The 21,233-nt window shown below is 36.2% G+C and overlaps 3 protein-coding genes across 5 annotated transcripts; 2 read left to right on the top strand and 1 right to left on the bottom strand.

The window, feature by feature from the left end:
* The first annotated feature begins 6,498 nt into the window (after positions 1–6,498).
* On the top strand, positions 6,499–8,103 carry LOC129239132 (rab-like protein 3). Of its 2 annotated transcripts, none has more exons than XM_054874446.1 (3): positions 6,499–7,196; positions 7,281–7,727; positions 7,817–8,103. In XM_054874446.1, the coding sequence occupies exons 1-3, from the start codon at positions 7,118–7,120 to the stop codon at positions 7,996–7,998; spliced, it is 708 nt and encodes a 235-aa protein (XP_054730421.1). In that variant the 5' UTR covers positions 6,499–7,117; the 3' UTR covers positions 7,999–8,103. The 2 variants fall into 2 exon arrangements, with proteins under 2 accessions (XP_054730421.1, XP_054730420.1); XM_054874445.1 differs by having other exon boundaries at positions 6,505–7,196; positions 7,814–8,103.
* Positions 8,077–8,760, bottom strand: LOC129239133 (adenosine 5'-monophosphoramidase HINT1). 2 transcript variants are annotated; one of them, XM_054874448.1, is made up of 3 exons: positions 8,659–8,760; positions 8,461–8,602; positions 8,077–8,409 (listed from the first exon to the last, which is right to left on the bottom strand). In XM_054874448.1, the coding sequence occupies exons 1-3, from the start codon at positions 8,700–8,702 to the stop codon at positions 8,140–8,142; spliced, it is 456 nt and encodes a 151-aa protein (XP_054730423.1). In that variant the 5' UTR covers positions 8,703–8,760; the 3' UTR covers positions 8,077–8,139. The 2 variants fall into 2 exon arrangements, with proteins under 2 accessions (XP_054730423.1, XP_054730422.1); XM_054874447.1 differs by having other exon boundaries at positions 8,461–8,608; positions 8,659–8,744.
* A 2,102-nt stretch (positions 8,761–10,862) lies between these two features.
* On the top strand, positions 10,863–20,089 carry LOC129239154 (dynein axonemal intermediate chain 3). The gene is made up of 9 exons (XM_054874484.1): positions 10,863–11,093; positions 11,155–11,295; positions 11,348–12,009; positions 12,072–12,246; positions 14,700–14,890; positions 14,947–16,044; positions 17,212–17,387; positions 19,002–19,204; positions 19,277–20,089. Exons 1-9 carry the CDS (start codon positions 10,972–10,974, stop codon positions 19,905–19,907), a joined length of 3,399 nt encoding a protein of 1,132 aa, XP_054730459.1. The 5' UTR covers positions 10,863–10,971; the 3' UTR covers positions 19,908–20,089.
* Positions 20,090–21,233: the final 1,144 nt, after the last annotated feature.

Here is a 21,233-nt window from a genome sequence, read left to right as displayed (position 1 = left end):
GTTATTCATAGCTTTATTTAAATAAGCTTAGAGTCTTAGTTGGTTTTAAAAATTATAACTCCTGAAAGGAATGTTTTTGTTTGGTCAAAAGAATTTTGGCGTTTTAAACCTTGAGATTTTTTATATTCTAAGGAATCTACATATGGGGAAAGGATACTTGCACATGAATGAATTTGTTCCGTATCATTTACTTTGCTCGGTGCCAGCGAATTGAATTGAAAAATTGGAGTAGAAATATATCAGAGCCCTACATATTTATTCATATACATACGTACGTATACGTATGTACATATAAACAAAAGAATGATAGATTATAGGTCTCTTCGATACGCCATATATGGGGGAAGCATACTTGCACATGAATGAATTTATTCCGTACCGTTTACTTTGCTCGGTGCCTTCGATTCAAATTACATTTGTTTGTGAAAATAGAGTTATACCAGTTTTATGAGCTATACACATATTTGCTAGCGGCGAAACTTACTCGATAACTTAGCAGTTGCTTTCCAATACAAATCTTTCGGCAGGTACGCAGAGCCCGGATGTAGCGAGCAGAGAAGTGGCGAATCGAAGGCGCTTTTTGTTGCTATCTGTACATCGCGCATATACTCGTAGTACTTAGCTTAGCTCGACTCTGTAGCCCAATGTGTGATGCGTGACTATCGTTGCCCGGGAATCGAAACCCACTGTCGACATTTTGTTTATTATTCATTTATCTGCTGCAATCTGTTTAATAACATTTAACAATATTTATACTTAAAACTAAGATATTCCACGAGATGTCCATAGAAAGCACCTAGTAGGGCAAGCATTCCTCAAATTTTGCTTTTTAGTTCATGAGATCTATTGCTGATTTCCTCTTCAATATTTTAAAGGAAATGGGATTGGTGGTGAGCTTGCAGTCAAGATGCATTCCGAGATATTTTGTAACATTACTTTGGGGTATAATTGTGTTCTTGGCGGTAACTTGAACAGATTTTGTCTGATTTGATTTTATTTTCCAGTCTTTGAGCCATTAAGTTATTTCACCATGTCGTTCTTGGAGTTTAAGAGAAGCCGCATCAAGGAGGGAGTCCATTGCGAGTAAAGCGGTGTCATCTGCAAAAGTCCGACGATAGTTTCCTCAGTAACTGGTAGATCGTGAGTGTAAATCAAGTATAAGATGGGGCCATTAATACTATTTTGGGGTGCACCAGGTAAACTTTCACAGAGTTTAGATGGTTCTTCATTTTGTTTTACAAAAAAGTGCCGATTTTTTAGATACGACCGGCCGTCATGTCAGACGCGGTTGAAGGCTTGAAATATGTCTAGAAATACAGCTGTGCAATACTCGTACTTCTTCTGTTCAAATGCTTTGAGAATATTATTTACGAATCTATGTAGGTACTTGTTCGATGGTACCATGTGTTTTTGTCCACAGATCTCACATGATTGCCCTGATACGACCATCAAGAAGTGTGTACGGTAAGAATGGTACGCTAGATGACCGGTCCATAAAAAATCTTCCGAAACTTCGTTGTTGACAGATTCTTGGCTCTTGTCCTTTGCATCACCTTTCTCTGTCGGAAATTTTCCGTCTTCGCACCGCACTTAAAAGAGTTGGGCAAATTGATATACATAGTTTACACAGCATGTATGCACTGTAGGTCAACCTTAATGTTGTTGTTGTTGTAGTATTTTACTAATCTTCATCTTCTCTATCGGTGAACGCATCGTGGCGCTTTGGTAGTCTTCGCGGCCAAAAGGACGATCATACCTCGCTCGGGTTGTCCTTGAGACCGCCATGTATGTTTTGGTAGTAACTGTGAAGGCTGTGCCTATTTGGGAAATAAAACGTGTTCGGTAAGGTATTTAAGGGAGCCACCATGCAGTCACAAGGTTTAATAGCAAGGTTTTAGGAATAAACCTGAATAAGCAGGATCTGTGACATTTTCCCATTTGAAGCGCGGATAAATACGTCTAGAGCGTCCGTATAGGACTTAGTTTTAATTTTGTTTATGATAAGGGGGAGTTGATTATTCACGTTTGCGTAGATGAAATTGATGTTCAAGGATGCGTATACCCCTTTCCCTGCATTGTGTAGGGAAAGCAATTTCTTGATTTTCACATGATTGCTGTCAAAAATACTATAGGAAATATGAACGGGTTGGCATTATGGGCAGGGGTCTACCGGTCTTTATTTCAAAATCCGAGAGGATAACTTCTACAGAGTGAACCCAGGACACGTACTTTACTGCAGGCTCCACATTTTGTCTAGTATGTCATTCACAGCGACTCGCCATGGCCTTGACTTCCACAGAGGGCATTGCGGCATATGACTGTGCAACGTCTGACATTATTTACCACACAAGAAATCTATTAATAAATTGCGCAATCCTGTCGCATGCATCCCTGTGAAGTTTGTTCCAAGAAGAAAAAATATTTCAATTAGAAAATAGAATGGCATGAAAACAAAAAAGATTGAACACGTATAAGGCGAATGGTAAGATAATTGATGGCTAGTAAACTAAATTATATTTTTATTGAAAATATGTGGATCTCCTTGAATTGGGGCCAGGGTAAGAACAAAGATAGTAGATGGCCCCTAAACTATGCAAACCCATTTTTGTAAAGCTCGTTTTATTCCTTTTTTCCAATTTCACAACCAAAATCAAAATATTTTCAGCTGACAAATGGGTAAAATTAATCACCTTATTGGAAAATTTATAACTTTTGAAAACGGCACCGTACATATGTCACACTTGTGAACCAACAGCTGCAGTATTCAAAAAGAACACGTAAAGGTCAAAATAAAGATTTCCATCACTCCGGCTCATTTTCTTCTTATTTAGTAAAAAAGTTGTTCAAAAACAAAATTGTATGTGAACACTAAAGTCTCCAACTCAATTTAAAATTGGATGGGTTTAATTAAGGGGCATTGAATGAAGCATTAGAGTACGGGGAGATGTGAACGAGCTTGTTGATTGGTTGGTTAAAGTGGTATTCCATCCAGAATCCAAATAGCGCTTCCGCGCCATTTTGTTGCCACAACCTCGCACCCATTTGTTTAATGGTTATCTACAGCATGACTATATCCAGTCTGTGCGGTTTAAGACGGTTGCGGTTGACGTCTAAGTCAGACAGTTGTTGGAGACTCTCGAAGAGTGGTCTGCGAAGGGTTGACATTCCCTTCTACTATAAGGGAGGACATTCACAGAGGAATGGAAAATCGTTTCCTTTTTCTCAGGTTGTTTACAATTGTGACAGTGTGTGTTGTGAGATATGCCCATTTAGCCTGCTTGTTCCCTAATAGAAAAGTAAGAGATTAAAAATAAGAGTTCCAAGTTTTCTCAAATTCATATTTCTCTAAAGAAAAATCAATTGATTGATGAATAGTTAAGCGAGCACTGCGGCACATTTACATATTGGTTGATATTCCTTATTTAACAAATGAAGTGTGACGCAATCTAAGTGGACAATTTGCCCATTTTACGGCGCATCGCTGGTATTGAACTATAGAAATTATTGTTGCCGCATCTTTGCTTGAAAAATGCATAAAAGTTACTAATCGGGCTTTTGAAGCTTGGCTACTTTATTTTCGTGCAAATTTATGTTAATGCCAGTGTACCGAGAAATCCACATCAATTTGATATTTTATCGTCCCCTTAGTATAACAATAGCCTATGTGCTCATAGGCTATTATTTTTTTATTGAATTTTTGGATTCTCCATCATCGATTTTATATGTGGTCAAAATTTTGTCAAATTCTAGTTCCACAAAGTTGGTCAAAACGTCAGTCAAAAAATAATAAATATTTACAGACATAACGAGATTTGAGTGAGAGCTACTTTCGACAAAAAGTTTGAAATTCATTTTCTCAAAACATCAAAAAATTTATAGGCTATTTTAATACTAAGGGGACGTTATGTAGTTGAGGGATCAGCTCGTTTATAGTGGAAATTGGTTCAGATGAGTTTCTTGATTTAGTAGCTTTAAATTGCACTTCTGCTTCAAAAGCCGTTGCAACTGTGGGTAAGATGCTTTGCGCTAGTTTTGACGTCAACAACGGCGAAATATATACCGTCTATAGAATTATATCCACCAGTAAACAAGAGTTGCTAATACCTCCGTAAAAATAGATCGGTAATTTTTTTGTATAATTGTCTATAGACGACTACGTTAGTGCTTTGTTTCTCATGAAGTGTGAGTTCGTTGAGAAATGACATGTCATGCATTGCCCACGGAGGGTGTTTCTAGGTAGGAGAATGAGAAGGTTTGTTGTCTGATTTAGAAGCAACATTAAGAATGCAATCAAGAGCAGATGAGAATTTCATGTTGCGTTTCTGTTGTTTTAATTGGGCGATCTCTTTGGATGAAATCGAGTAGAGCACGTTGCGGAATAGTAAAATTGAAACGATCTAATAAAGAATCGACAAGCTAAAGAATAACTGACAACAGTAAACATTAAGGTCAAGTTGAACAGCAAGTTCCTGCGACAGTTGTTGCGCCGATAAGCTCCTTACCGTGGAGGTATGGGTTATGGTGACGGTTGGTAGTGTCGGCCTATCAGGGGATGTGGTAGTCTTCGAGGCATGAGACGACTGAAGGCGGGAGCAATACGAGGCCACATACCGTATGGACCACTCCCTATGTGAATTAAGGCCTGAACAGGTCTTAAGGTGGCTCCACCGGTTGCACTTATTGCGCCTAACCAAGGTGGAGTTCGGGTGGAACCGTTTATGGCAAACGCAGCAATAGAATACCTCTGGTCCATGATTGGATTCAATACCAGCCAGAAGTATTTGGATCAAGATCCCTGCATGGAATTACTCCTGGGACAATAGAGGGGGGATGATAAACGATTCACTACATGCGGCTAGTTTACTGGGGCGGCAGCGGTTGGTCGGGAAAAATCCGAGTCATTCCGGTAACGTAGAACCGGCCGCCAAAAATCGCCTGGTCTGGTGTCAAAGGTGTTGAGTCAGTTTTTAAGGACCTCTTTGTTTTCGAAGGTAACGCCCTTCATTTGGTTTGACAAGGAGCGGAAAAGATGGTAATCGGTCGGTACAAGGTCCGGAATATACGGCGGATGCTGAAGAATCTCCCATTCGAGCTCTTGGAGTGCGGCTTTGACGTTGTTGTGAAGGAGTATGGTTTAACCATGCCGATCAAGTCTTTTGAGTCGAATAGCCTCATTCTCTCGTGCGTTATTCAAGATCACAAAGAAAATGGTGAACAAAAGTTTGAGCGTTGAGCACCCCATCAAATACCTAAACGGAAATCTCTTAATGACAGACGAACATCAGCTACGTCGTTGAAAAGAGCATTTCTCAGCCGTGCTTAACAACATTTTAGATCCTGCTTTAGATAAACATTCCAACTCCAGTAGATTGATTCCTGACAAGCTGGATTTCGCAGCGGTTTTTCCTGTGCAGCGCATATCAACACACTCCGTAGTGTCATAGAACAATGCACCGGGTGTAACTCCAAACTCCACCTGCTGTTCATCGATTTTGAAAAAGCATTAGATAGCGTAAACAGGGAGTGTACCTGGGCTTCTTTGTGGAGGAGAGGAGTAGTTAAATAAGTAGCCCTTATTGAGGAAAGCTATAGCGACTCTTGTTAGCACGCCCTCCATAAAGGCAAATTATCGGAATCCTTTCAGGTGCTGACTGGCGTTCGGCAGGGTTGCATTCTGTCCACAATCCTTTTCCTGCTGGTAATTGAAGACGTTCTTAACGCTTCTTTTGCTAACGAAAACCACCAAAGAGGTATTCAGTGTCAGGTCAACAACACAAACTTATAATACGTTCACATATAAGTAGATGATCTACTTTTTCGTGCTTAACTTCCCATCCGTAATTATACTAAATTTCTCTCCCAAAATCTGAGATTATAAAATAATCATAGATGATACGCCCACTTTTCGACATACAACCGTGTGCTTTCCTTGTAATAGATCATTATGTTTACGAATGTAAAGAAAAACGTCAAAGTAAAAACTAAATAAAATGGATACCGGCAAAGAGAACGGTTTGTAGACATAATTCTAATAAAATGTTTGTTAGATATTATTAACTATTCATTCATATAACAGAAAAAAAGCGTTTGTGCATGAACAGGACACACGTTATTTTTTATTATTATTACTTATTATAAAATGTAATATCGAATTTCGATTACTGTTTATTATTAGCAGCCAATTGCGCAGTTAAATTAGCTCTTCCTTCTGCTTATCTTTTTTTTCATAGCGTTAATAATAATTAAATAAACCAAAAATACCAAAATATTCCAACAATATAATTTTATTATTCATTTTCATTTCAAATTAAACCTTTCACAACAGATAGATAGATAGATAGATTAGTTTTGTGGATTTATTGGTAATTAATGCATGTGTGAACGTACTTTTAATCTATTTAGCATATGCCGACGACATTTGCCTACTGCCGAACTAAAACTGATGACACATTCAACACAGGAACAGTTACAAACAACGAGACTTAAAATCAATATAGGAAAGACAAAAGCATTTAACCTGAATTCCCCTTATCAGATTCTTTAAAAGTGGGTGCGCAGATCTTTGAAAGCGTGGATAATTTCTGTTACTTGTGATGGAGGAAGTGAGTCTGACGTTGAAAGCAGAATTACCAAAGCCAAAGCGGCGTTCGGCACTCTGGCAAAATAACAACAGAACTACGCACTGATTTTTTCGTTGAGCTCGTGAGGCACTCAGACTCACTCCAGCAGCATTCGCCGTAAATGTAATTAAATTTATTATAAGGAAATTTTATGCTACTACAACAACAACAACAATCCTGGGGTTCAGACTGCAACGAAGTAACATAGGTGGAGGCTGCGTTGATTTTTTCTTGTCTTAAACAAACCGCTTTCACGTCCGGGAAAACATCCCCAGTTACATTAGCAAATCAGCTGATTCCTTCAAAATCACTGTGAGCTAGTTTACGGTCTGATGTTGGTCACATCTTTTGGATTCTCTTCCCCGTGGCTAGAACGCTCTTTTTCAAGTTTGCTTGTTTTTGAAAATGAAAAGCTGGCAGCACTGGCTGTTTGTTTGATAACCAAATATTGGGAATTTTGTTGGCACTAAAATATAAACCTCAATACAAATTCCTCGATGGATAATGAAAACTTTACCGGAAATAAAATGGCAAATAATATTGATAAAGTTCGGGTACTTTTGGTTGGGGATTCAGGTTTGTGTTTGTGATGTTGAAATACAGGATATATACATATGCGGTGGTATGACTTAATTTCATCTAGTTGATTCTCAATTAAAGGAGTTGGAAAAACCTGTCTCACGCACTTGATAGCGCACAACGAATCTCTTACCCGTCCGGGATGGACAGTTGGATGTAATATAGAGGTTAAGTTACACGAATACAAGGAAGGAACTCCTCAACAACAGCCTTATTTTATTGAATTGTTTGACATTGGCGGATCAATAAGTCATCGGAATACACGCAGTGTCTTTTACGCTCCTATACATGGCATTATTCTGGTTCATGACCTCACAAATCGCAAGAGTCAAGAAAATTTGCGCGAATGGTTGTATGAAATTCTCAATAAAGATGGAAAAGACGTAAAAAATAGCATTGGAGACAGCGTTTTCGATCCGGAACAATTTTTAGGATCCACCCAACTTCCATTGTTAGTAATGGGGGCAAAATTGGACCTTTTAGATGAAAAACGACAACCGAAACCGCTACAAAAGATTGGTTGCATAGGTAAAATAAAATGTATACGTGCATTCATATATAACATATGAATTTATGTCCAAAATTATCAAAGTAATAACTTAAATAAATTGCAGCAGAACAGTGTGGTGCAGAGGAGATATGGTTGAATTGTAGGAATCCTCGTAGTCTTTCCGCTGGAACAACGGATGCTGTAAAATTATCTCGATTCTTTGATCGAGTGATTGAAAAAAGAAATCAATCGCGTGATCCTTCCGCCATATCCACAGATAGAAGAAAACATACAACACTATTACGTTGAAAACCTTGTGGAGAGTTGTCAAAAGAAATCATTTACAAATTTGTCGCACGCATTTACAAAATAAGTAATAAAAATGAATTTAGTATTATGGCTTGAGAATGGTTATATTTATTATTTTATTTTAACGCAACGCAAAAATATTTATCCCGGCGGCCACTGCATTTGGCGTCCACCAAGGAAGTGCAAGTGTAAATGGTAAACCGATTGTGCCCCGTGTTGACCATTATTTATAACCACTCGGTATCCTTTATCTAGACCTAACTCTTTGGCTACTTTTGCACCAACTAACATAAGGTGACCAAGCAATTCTTTGTCATCTCCAGTAGCTAGGGACAATTGGGCAATCGGTTTTCTTGGTATCACAAGAAAGTGCGTTGGTGCCTGGCCATTGATGTCATGAAAAGCGACACACTAAAAACAGATTATTAGGTTAACATTATTGCAATGCAAACGTAGACCTACTTTCTCATCTTCATGGATGAAGTTACATGGAATTTCCTTGCGAAGAATTTTTCCGAAAATAGTATCATCAGCAGCTGATGCTGTCTGCGCTTTTTCGACTTCGCTAGACATTTTAGCAAAGTTGGCCGAAATAGGCTTCAAACTGAAACTGGTAACAGTTATATCAAATACTTCGCATAATTTATAAACCAAACTTACCTATTTCGTAAAATTGACCTAATGCTCGAAATGGCAAAATACATCTGTCAAATTACTTCCAGAAGCTAATGCCAAAGGCAAGGCGAATTGATCATTCTTATGCCAAAGGTAAATACACACAAGGTGACTTTGGCATAGCAACGGTTTTTTTTTTCTTGCGATTACGACAAATGAAAATTAAGGCGAATTGAGTACCATAGGAGGCGCCTTGCCAAAGCAGTTACTTTATTTTTCACAATTTTGACAAGACTGGCTACCCTTTCCAATAGAAAACAAATAAAAGTAGGAGAAACATGTTTGTGAAAATTCAGCGAATGGCTCGGTAATATTGAGACTTGTGAGATTTAAAATAAACTATCTTTAATGAAACAAACGAAGTTCCGTGTGTTAAATTGTGAAATTTAAAATTTGAAGCCCACAAGTAAACAACTCGAAAAACATAATTATGAATAGGTATATAACATATTGGAAATTTTGAATATAACATGAAAGGTGGGTAACAAACAAAAAAACAAATTTGTGGAACAACAAACCGAATAAGTTAAAGTAGTATAAAAACAATATTAACGATTAACGAAGATAACCTTTAATTTCTATAATTTACTGCAGAGTTGATGAGCAAGCTAAACAGGGACGCTCGAGACGGCTTCATCGAGAAATGAGAGGATTCGGGCAGAGAATGTTAATGGAATGAGGAAGCGCAAATGTTAAATGAGCTTTTTCGAGTACTAAATTGAAAATTCGTTGTAGAGGATTTCAAATTTTTTACTGTTTTTATCACGCTTGAAGAGGATTTCACATTTTTTTTTCTCATAGTCGTAGGGGATTTCAACACGTTAGTAAGGCATTCGTCGTATTTCATGCTCACAGCGAATCGAATGAATTTGAGATTGAGGAATCCTCGCAAGCAGTTAAATTGGTGCGCAGACGCTAAAGTCGACGGAATTATTCGCATGGTTTTTGTGGCGGATATTCAAGTTCAAGTCCTGAAGAGTCAGTCTTTTCCTTACACCATTTTTTTTACAATTCAAAGCAGGAAAATTTGGGAAAATGTTTGAGATGATTTGAATTATAATTGCCTTAAAATAGTAAACACATTTTTTTTTTTGAACTTTTTTTTTATATTTGAACTTTAGAAATTTATACTGGATATGAACTGATTTTTATATAAATCAAACATAAAGGAAATACATATATGGTATATAAACATTCATAAATTTAATCTCTTTAGTCCAATCTGAACTATATTGATGAGTAAATATCATCCTTCCAACTATTCTTGCCCCTCAGTGAAAAGATGGGATATGTACATACTTTTTAGGTCTTTACTATGAAGTAGTGCACTATTATTCGATATATGAATGTTAATATTCAAGAGGAAAAGTATCTATAAAATTTTATAAATAAAAAGTGCAGGTTGATTGAAAAATTTTATTTTAAAAATTTGCGGCTTTGGTTCTTGTTGTTATGAAAAATACTGCCCTTACAGAAGCTTCAGTGACTTCCGCAATAATAACTGTTTGACACTTTGGGCTTCGTCGGAGGGCTGAATGAACAGTAGCCTACAAATAAGACGAATTCCTGTTTCAGGGTAAGTTTATAACTTTGCAACTATATACTTATGCTTTTTATCAATTGAAGAACCACATCCGTAAATACGTGATAGGGCTTCCACCAAGACAACGCACCAATTCGCACTGCACAGACTGCAACAGAAATGCTTTCGGAGACTTTTCCCTGTATGCCTTGAGATGACCCCTGTTAGAAAGAATTTGATAGGGCAATTTACAATTAAGTGCTAACTACCATGGCAACACGAAAACGATATTTATATAGTTGTCCCCCTAATTAAAAAATGCCATGGAAAAGCTCCTCATAAAACAAACCATTTGGCGTTCAGTTGGTAGGTCCCTTCATTTGTGGAGAGCATCAAAATGCACGCCATAAATAGGAGGACAAGCTCGACCAAACCCCTAACAAAAAAGTACGCGCAAATTATTTATTTATTTAATTAAAAAAATGTCATAATGCCTGGCCATTCGCATTTCATTATGAATTTTCTTTATGTCTCATTTTCAAAGTGAGCATCGAACTCTGAACCAACTCAATTGTTACTATGTACAAATCCACTAGGCTACACCTTCCTAATAATAATAATTTGTATGAAAAATATTACTGAACCCAAACTTGTTGCTATGGAAATCAAAAAATTCGTTTTCTCAACATAAGCATTAATTTTCAGCTTAAATTGCATTTATAATTTGAAAAACTACTAAAAGAAATTTTTAAGGCAAAAAACGCAAACAAGAAAAAATGGCAAAAGCGCAGTCTCGAAGAAGAGCATCTCGGATTCTTTTGACAAAGCCTTTTACACTTAACCCAATGATTGCTGAACAAGACGAAGCACCTGCAGAAGAAGACTCAGATGTGCAATTGTGGGTGACCCTAATATAATTTATTAATTCGACATTTTCATTGTATTTTGTCCGCTTCCAGGGGTTCGCCAGGAAAACTCCATGTTAAGAGATGGCGTGAACCAGAATCAGATGAAGAAGACAATCCAGAACATAGATATGACATTGCTGAAGCGTGGCGAAGTCTCTTTGCCTTGCCCTCGTGCATCCAAATAATTCTTAAGTATGTTAATACTTGCCAAAAAATCGTACTTAAAACTAATTTAAATTTACAGAGAGAAGGTACAACGCCATTTACAACTTTTGATTGGCTTAAACGTAACTCAAGAATTCCCTTGGAAGCAAATTAAATACAAGAATTTAATAGATCAGCTCGATGATATTGAGGATGGCGATTTTATAAATGCTACACTTCAGGGGTCTAATTTAGAGGACCATTTGCTCTTTGGTTACGCACCAATTTTAACGGAAAACCAAGATGATGTACCTGAGGGTGATCCCTTCATTGTTTTTCTAAACCCAGCAGACGCTAAAGTCGCGTTGTCGATAATTCGAAATATGGAGTTATATGAACGTTGGGCAGTGAATAAGCGATTGTTGAAGAAACCGCGACGATGGGTATCACTAGGGAGTGAAAATGAAGTAAATTTGACTATAGAGCAACAGCACGCAGCTCGATTGGAGGTCGAGGTTCAAAGTGTGTATCCCTTAAGAATACCCGATAATAAAGAATTCTCTTTTCGTAAATCGTCGGATGTACGCGATGGATACGTAGAACTTTTGCCAAGCGAATCAGTAAAATTTGAAAATATATCACGTCGACGTGTTACTATTGGTGTTCAATCCGCCCCAACTTTAATTCATTTGGAGCAACAAACAGATCCAACATTCCCAACCAATGCCTGGGCCCAGTATCTGTATGAAATAGTTGACGCAGGTTAGATACAATCCGTATATCAAATCAAATTTTAATAAACTCAATATGTTTTAATATAAAAGAGGATTTGGATGAAACATCAGAAGACGAAGCTTCCAAGGATCAAACGCTTCCGTCGAGTAAATCTCCAACTCCGGCTTTAATGGAACCTCCAACTCCGAAGCCACCACCAGAACTTTCGTCTAATATCCAGCTTTTGTTGGACACATTAGAGTTTAATCAAATTGATATGTATCGGTAAGCTCCTGTTGTTGAAGATATGTATAAGTATGCACTTATGCTTTAAAATTTTGACGTCATTATAGAGTTTGCCAAAGACCTTGCATAGAATAATGTTCTCTAATTCTCTATGGCCTTTTGCTACCCTATTTACATTATTTAATTTTGTACACTATTTAACATGTACACTGAACACCAAGAACTAGACAAGTACTGCATTACCTATGTAAAATATATCGCAAAGTCCGAAAATCTACATATTTCTATTATCATGTAACATAGTTTTCGGAGTATTGCCAGTGATTTTTTATTAAACAAAAAAGGTGGGTCCTAAAATGTTAATGCCTGGAAAATCCGTTAATTGATCAAAGTATATATATATCTTTTGTTCATGGCAGTAGGAGGTGCTAAGTAAAAGAATAGAATATATGTACACACAGCCCATAAAGTCTGCGTGTACCTTACAAATATTTTTAAATTGATAAAAACACAATATAAATTTATAGTTGAAAACATATTCAGAATCTTGGAAACAGGTAATTTTTTCAGACGAAAGTTAATTTTGTACTGGGTACTGCTCTTTTAAACAAAATCTTGTTGGTGCAGCCAAACATGGCGGTGGAAGTTATAGTGTGGGGATGTATGGTGGCAAGTGATGTGGATCAATTAGAATTTATTGAATCGACAATGGATAAATGCGGGTATTTGAACATTTTAAAAAGGAATTTGAAACAGAGTGCAGAAAATGTCGGTTTATCAAGAACGTTATGGTTCCAATAAGATAACGACACAAAACACACAACCGAGACCGTTAAGCTTTGGTTCTCGTAAAATGCTCCAAAACAGATCAAAACACCCCCACGCATGCAATAACAAGTAAGGTGGCTTTGCGAAGTGTTATGCGGGCAGAATGGGCGAAGATTACAACTGAGGATACAAAGAAGTTAGTAAACTCAAAAAGTTCATAAACTCTCCGCAGAATTTTTATATCCAACCCTTCAAGGGCCATCGCAGCAAGCTTCTGTGTCATATAAGAGGACGAATATGATGAGAAAGTGTGATTTTTGTTCGCTAAAAGACATTACTACCCTGTAAACGGTGGTCGCATATCGGTAAATTTAACTGGCTACTCAAAATAAAAATGGTTTTGAATTTTCTTCCGGATATATGTACATATATCCAGTTTATTTTGCTGGTATTTATCTGAATGCTGAATAATGAGTAATGAGGAAGAAAATGCAAAACGGTTGGATTTCAAGGTAGACGTTATTATCGTTGTTGACGTTGGTTCCCAAGTAGACTTTATAACCGAGTGTATTTCTGCCATGGAAAAGCTCCTCATAAAGAACCATTTGCCGTTCGGAGACGGCTTAAAGCTGTGGGTGCCTCCATTTGTGGAACAACATCAAGACGGACACCTCCAATATGAGCAGAAGCTTGGCCAAACACTTAATAAAGTGTACGTGCCAGTTAATTATTTATTTATTATGAATTTTTTCTATAAAGTATTGGTTTAACCGAAGCTTAGTTTTTTTACACTGGAAACAAGATAAATTATTCAAAGGAGAAGGCTTCACTAGTATTTTTCTAATATGATAATAATATTTTCTAATTTTTGGTATTTGTGGGTCAAGCAAGCAAAGTTTTACAAATATTAATTTTTGACTTTATAAAGGGTTTTTCAATAAGGGCGGGTAGATGTTGAAATAAAATAAAATGGCGTTTGCTGTGTGGCACGTAGCGCCGTCCTGCTGGAACCACATGTCATCTAGGTCCATATGGTTCAATATGGGCCATAAGAAATTGGAAGGGCCACCACGTCTACCGAAAAATGGGCGCAATGCGCGCAACGTTTGCGTTAATGAACACTCATTTCGATAATAAAGTTTGATCATTTGAACGTGCTGTTCAATCGTGTAACTTGCCATGATGATTAGGCATAAACAACTGAATAATAAACAAAAGATTTGACAGATGTCACCAAAACAAAATGGCTGCCACAGGACGACAAAATCGACCCCAATTGAAAACCCCTTATAAAGGGTAAACGCAAAGCGTTGCTGAACAACCTCCAACATCGATATCTCGATGTTCTCAACAATTAGGCAGTCATGCATCGAATGTTTAGCAGATTTTCCCTGTTTTATGTGATGTTATTTTTCACATATAATTGTTGAGAGTCGGATTTTGAAAAAAAAAAAAAAAAAATTGTGAAGCTTGAAAGAATCTAAATTTGTACATGTTTTACTTTAAAACAATATCTCGGGACTTCTTTTGAAAGACGTTTTATATAAATTATAATGTAAATGAATTGTAAAAGTTAATTCACCATTTTCTTTAATGAAATTACAACACAAGAAGAAAATGATGGTTTTTGAGGGGAACTAAATTTTGCTCGTCGTTCGCGACACAAGTGTATTATATTTGTTTTCAACTTGCACCTTCCGCATGTTTTTGGTTTATAATTTTAGCAATGACTACGCATACATTTGTAATAAGCCTATCGACCAATACACCACCCCCCATTTAGAAGAAACTCTATGTTTTGCTAACATCTCCAAGAGTTACGAACGCTATGTTTGTGGGATTGATTGGTACTCTAACCTGTCCGGACTTATTGTAACTTCTTATACATTCAATACTCCAGCTACAGTCGACTTAAGTATATCTATGTAATCTATAGTTTTGTTACGCCTATTATTAATTATGCATTTTTAGTATCGCAACGTGTCGACATAGTTCAACGTGCTGTATTACAGCCAAATCCTATTTTAATGTGGAGCTTTGCTGACAATTTAAATTACAAATTAGAATTCGAGTCTTCACAAGAAGTAACTGTACTCTCATTTTGCCCCCACGACCCAAATCTCTTGTTTGGTGGAGGCAAAAATGGCCAACTAATTGCTTGGGATCTTCAAGGTCGGGCAGAAAAATTGGACACTGAAGAGATACTAACAGCGGCACAAAGTAAATATCGTGTTTTAATAGCTGATTTTCTAAAATGGACAATACAGATTAACGAGGATGCTATTGTACCGCCTGTTATGACATCAGCATTAGAGGTTTCTCAAAAGTCCGCAATTACTGGCATATATTGGTTGGGGCACCATTTTTATGTGAACTCATTTGGCAAGGCTCTTACTGATCCTAATAAGGAGATAATACATAAATTTTTTCTCACGTCCTCTGTGGATGGCACAATTTTCTTCTGGGACTTGGATATGATAAATGATAAGAAATTACAGGCTATGGCAATGAGACATGAACAGCCCAAGGCGCTTACACTAAATGAGTCAGTCTATAAAAATAAAGTACTAAAACCTGTTTTTGCTATTGTATTTAATGAGCCCATAACTTCAATATTTTGCGACTCGTCCGTCTTCCGTTGCCATATAACGGATTCAGCGACTAAGATTGCAAATACAAAAAACTTTTTGACAGTTCTCAAACCCAAAGATCCAAAAGAATTGAAGCAATCAGTTATTACGTCATCATTTTATGGGCGCATTGAAAGACTAAATTGGTTGGGTTCATATGTCGATGCGGAATGCCGTGAAACTGTGTCACAAACAATAAATTTTGCTCGGGTTCATGATGGGCCAGTAATTGCAATGAAGAAGAATCCTTTTTACCCAATTGTGTTTGTGTCAATTGGCCGTACCGTATTTGCAGTGTGGAAGGAGAACTTTAATTATTCACCTATATTTTGGCGAAAGAGTTCTACGGATTTGACTGCTGTTGCGTGGAGTGAGTCTCGACCTGGAATGTTATTTTTAACTCGAATTGATGGAAATATAGAAGCTTGGGACATTTTAGGTAAATATTGTTACTTATTGCAAATGTAACTCAATTTTCGTATATGTAGATGGAAGTACTACGGAAGGCGTTAACAGCGGATCCGCCCCTAAAGAGTTTTTCATCCCAAAAACATTATTTAAATCTTTCTGCTAGGGTATATCTTTTTCTCCTAACACATAGAATGTCCAAATGAGAACGAAATTGCAAAGTGCAGCAGTCAATAGTGTGGAAGTCTATAGGGAACATAGAAACCAAAAACATTGAGCTTTCATAAACCAAACTATTATATTATTTATTTATTTATTTATATGACTTCTATTAACATCTCGACTCCTGCGCTACCTTTTGGATCCAAACATACTCGGATTAGTTGTTTTCAAACACATGTAGTATTAAATAAAAATTAATAAAATTAGCCTATAGAACTGTAGCCTATATAAACGATTTTATCGATTATCTCGACAATAGCGCCACCGGGTACAGTGTTATTGATACTTATAAATATAATATGTTATTTTTTGGAGATATTTCGGAAATATTTTATATTGATATATTTCTTTCAAAAAATTGTAATGGGGCTTACGGGGTGAATATTCCTTAAAAGTCTTCAATTTTAGTTAGTTTGTACTGATTTCTTACAAAAGTGAAAAAAGTACGTTCAAATTTAGGTTTTCAAACATTAATGAACCGCTGATTACCGGAGGTTGCTCCATTTTCCCATTTATTGATTTACGACGCCCTTTTTTATTTATCAAATAATTCAAACTAATGTATTATATAGAGTTTATTTATTTATGACTGGCTTTTTTTCAACTAATTAGAACCTGTAAGAATGTTTCTGTTGGTATTACGGCCTAGTAATTGAAATTACGTAACCTCAGCTCAATGTATCAGTACTAACTTGGGTACGCAAGTTCGATGTCCTATGAAGTCCTTATATTCAATATTCTCAATCTTCAGTTTTTATTGAAATGAGTTTCTGATAATCCGCTTTTATGACAAGAGTAATATTTATTTTTTATTTGTTAAATATTTCCGATAAACTGGTGTTTTTTTATTATCTGTAGATGTATTTAGATATTTATTTCCCATTGCATTTCGAAAATTATATTAGTTAAACCTTTCCCACCATAAATTTCCAAAAAGTCTACACCTCCTATCCTTCACCTAAAATATTTATTTAAGCTCGAGACGACGCTGCCTGCTATGATGATATTCTGGGCGGGGGGATAATAACGGCCATATCGGAGCATCGACCTTCAGATCCTGAAAAGTTGCTGGGAATTGGTGATTATAACAGCAGTTTCCGCATGATGAAATTACCTAGCAGTTTCTTTACTGCTGAGCCTAAAGAATTAGAGGTTCGTTCACATTCTTCAAAATTTTGATATATATATATATATATTTAATTGTTGGAAGGCATGGCCGGCGAGGACAATCGCACCCTACTTCGGGTATGTAGAATCGTACTACATCAATAGTTTTTTAAGTTTTCAGCACGCATTCATAAAAACTTTTGTTTGAAAATTTTGCCTTCACCGTTCACAGTTTTCGGTTCACAAGTCTTTAAAACTTGCTATTTTCAATCTTATACTTCCACAAAAATGTTGCTCAAATATTAGATGTTGCTCTTAACATCAAAATTACAAGCCCTAAATGTTGTTAAAGCTGGAATTGGGGTTTTTATACATAATTGGAGCATTTCATTCATTTTGCTACGCATGGGACATATACGAGTTCGCAAAGTCATACGTCGAAATGCCGTTAAAATTAAATTTTTTGCATCACCATAAGAATCGTTTTGGCCTTCACACTCCCACGGGCTCAGCCGAACATGATGGAATAATTCACCAGATTGCCACTCCTTTAAAGCATTAGGATTCTGGATATAAACTTCATTCAATGTTCGCTGATTTATGCTGGAATTTTATTGTCGAAAACTAGCCTTTTTTTAAAGCCTTTTCCGCCGATGTTATAATTAAAATACTTCTGCTTTGGGATTTTGCACCCAGAATGTAATTCTGAATATCTTAGCTAAGGGAATTTTGTCGAAAGACCAGATGAAAGTTAGAAAATAGGCTAAAACACCTGAAAAATGTTCCTTGGAGGCAATATTTTCCAAAAAATGTTTTATGAAGACGTGCAAAAAAACTGGTGTTGCAGTTCATTTTCCTATACCGAAAATAGGATAAAACCTTCCTTTCCGCGCATGGCTTTTCTTGTGGTTATAACATAACAGTGTAATAAGAGATTCTCTAAGTTTTGCATAATGGCAGAATAGCAAAAGTTTAAGAGCATAGAATTGTACCAACCTTAAAAGAAACAACGAAATTTACATGAGTATGCTGTAGCCATTCTGGCAGTTATTGGATATTTTTTGTTATGTCATTGCAAGTATTAGAAAACTTTGCAATTCTGGCACCTTGCACAGGTTTTGCAAGACATAGAGAATCCTAATTCGTTGAATATTTATTACAGCATTACAGATAAGATCATATTTTCTGATGAACTACTGTGCACAAATCCGTGTAAATCAAATCCCTGAGCGACCTTCGTCAGACGAAAATGTGCTGTCAAAATAAAAACACACGCATATACAAATATGAGATTACATATGATATTGATACAACCAAAGAGAAGCGTCAGACAAACTTCGTCGATAACAGAATTATTTCTAATTTTCCCTTTGCCGCCGGCCAACAAAACCGTTGAAAATGTAAACAAATCCTTTTCACAAACGTTGCCTCACTTGCAGAAATGCCTTGCACATTATGTATAAACAAGAAATTTAAAACTTTGATAATTAGAATTAACCGAAAAATTTTGAGTTCATCTTTTCACTTTTCATGCGAATTTCGTTTTGGCTCTATTTTATTGTGCAATAATTTCAATCGACGGCATCGCTCCGCCCGCCGAAGTTCGCTTGTCGATTTGATTCTGTTTATATATACTATTATACTTATTTTTCATCCTAGAGAGTTAAAGAGTATTTTAGTAGAGAAGAAAATCGCAAAAAATCTATTCAAGCATGGGAACAACAGTTCTTCGAAAATAATCGTGATATAATTGAAGCAAAACGTCAGGCCGAATCCGATGCCAGGAAAGAGCTTGAGCGGCTTGAAAAGGAGTATTCACTAAATGCCACACGTAAAGTCAAAGATGAAGCTGGTGATAAAAGGTATATAGTAAATGTTCGAAAAAAGTATTTTTTTATAAGCTGAAAACATTCTTTATTGCATATTTCCTTAAGGAATGAACACAAAAATCTTTCATACACAGAACGTATGAAACATAAATGGGATGAATTGAATTTGAATCGCCTGCTAACTATTTTAATGTCTCGTAAACGTGTTGATGAAGAAAAACTAGAGCGAGAAACTAGACTTGAAAAAAATCATTTGTCATATGAGGCAGCAAAGAAACAGTCATTAATTCGCATCCAGCAGCGTGTGGGAGAAGAAGTAGCGGCTGTAAGGGCAAGGATACTACCACATGAAAACGTCGATCTTCAACGCATCGATATGATACTTTCATCTGTGCAAGTGTTAATGGAGGCAGTTGATGATTATAATGATATTGAGATGGAGTCCAATGAAGTGGTGAACAATTTTGATGCCTTTGATACCTTGACTTATATTGACTTTTTATACCGTGGGGATCATCGTCGCCGTTTGCTGAACAAATCGATGGGTGGGAACACTGAACGACTGCATTGGTATGAATGTATTCAAGATGATGATCTCTTAGAAGAATGTGACTGGGGTTATGAGAACTTCCTTGAAGCCCCAGCTCCCATAAATGCACAAGAAAATAATGGAACTGAAAGTCAAACTTTTAAATTGGACACCGCGGAAAATGGTGTTAGTGTGAATTCAATATAATTGCAATATGCAGTGGCAAATAAAATGTAATAGTATCACTATAACGAAACAAGAACTTTTTTTAATACGCTTACTTAACTTCTATCATACAGAATCATATTCAGAATCTTGAACATTTATTATTGTAAATTAATGCAATAGAAAACATTTGCCATTGAACGTGAACCACTCTTACGAAAGGAATTCACGCCTGATAAAATAATAATATTTTCTTAAGAAATAAGAGCGTAATGCTGAGAAAAAAATTTAATGTTTTATGTTTTATGCTTTATGCTAAGCGTGATTCCAGGAAATAACAATTTTTTTAGACATAAACGATAATGATGACGCAGTGGGCGTAGGTGTAATTTGCAATGCAGTTTTGCATATTTGTTCATAGGAAATGCATTACAGTATATTTGGTTAGCATATCGTCCCCTTTCTGTGTTAACCTCGTAACTTCATTTTTTTCGAAATTATATATAATGTTTATAGAATTTTTTTCAGAGCGTTTCGATTTTTCTCGTATCTACATGTTCGAATTCAAAAACCTCGTATCTACTATAAGTATCGTATCAAATAAGTTATAACTTTTCATAGAAGTTAAGTAACTCTAACCATTTTTATCGATTTACTGAAAATTATGATTTTGTAGATACGAGCTTAACACAGAAAGGAGACGATATAACAAAAATATGATTCACCAATTATGCTTTTTGACGTGATAACGTCTTATAATTCGATTTAGCCGGCTGCACGCACGAAAAAATGTGTCGTTACCTTGCTCATTAGTGTTACCTTGCTCATTTGTCGTTACCTTGCTCATTGCCGTTACCTTGAATGAACTGCAAGCGAAAGGGCGGAACGAACAAAGCAAACGAAAGGCAACGTTCGATATCTTGCTCTCTCCTACTTAAGTGAGCGTATATATGTATGTATATGCGCATATGTACATATATAAATTCACGTATTTGTACTTGCATATGCCTTCTTATTGATTATTATTAATTTGATTTACTTGAAGAATTTAAAATAAAAGCAAATTTGTTAATAATACCTGTTGTTTTAATGTTATTATTATTAATTTTTTTACTATATATGAAGGAAAAAATGTATGGTAATATTTGCCATATACCTTATAAGATATGTTGTATACTATATATATGTATTGTATATAAACATGCATATACATATACAATTTCGCGCAATTTTCAAAAAGAACAAATCTATATGTAAAGATGCATACAAATCATATGGACATATCAAATATACGAATCTATTCCGTATGCAAGCAAATGTAAGCTAATGTGCTTGAACTGCAAGCGAGAGCGCGAAACGAACGACAAA

The sequence above is a fragment of the Anastrepha obliqua genome, chromosome 2, assembly GCF_027943255.1.
Source record: "Anastrepha obliqua isolate idAnaObli1 chromosome 2, idAnaObli1_1.0, whole genome shotgun sequence".
Lineage (NCBI taxonomy): Eukaryota > Metazoa > Arthropoda > Insecta > Diptera > Tephritidae > Anastrepha > Anastrepha obliqua.
This window is presented reverse-complemented; position numbering and strand designations above follow the sequence as displayed.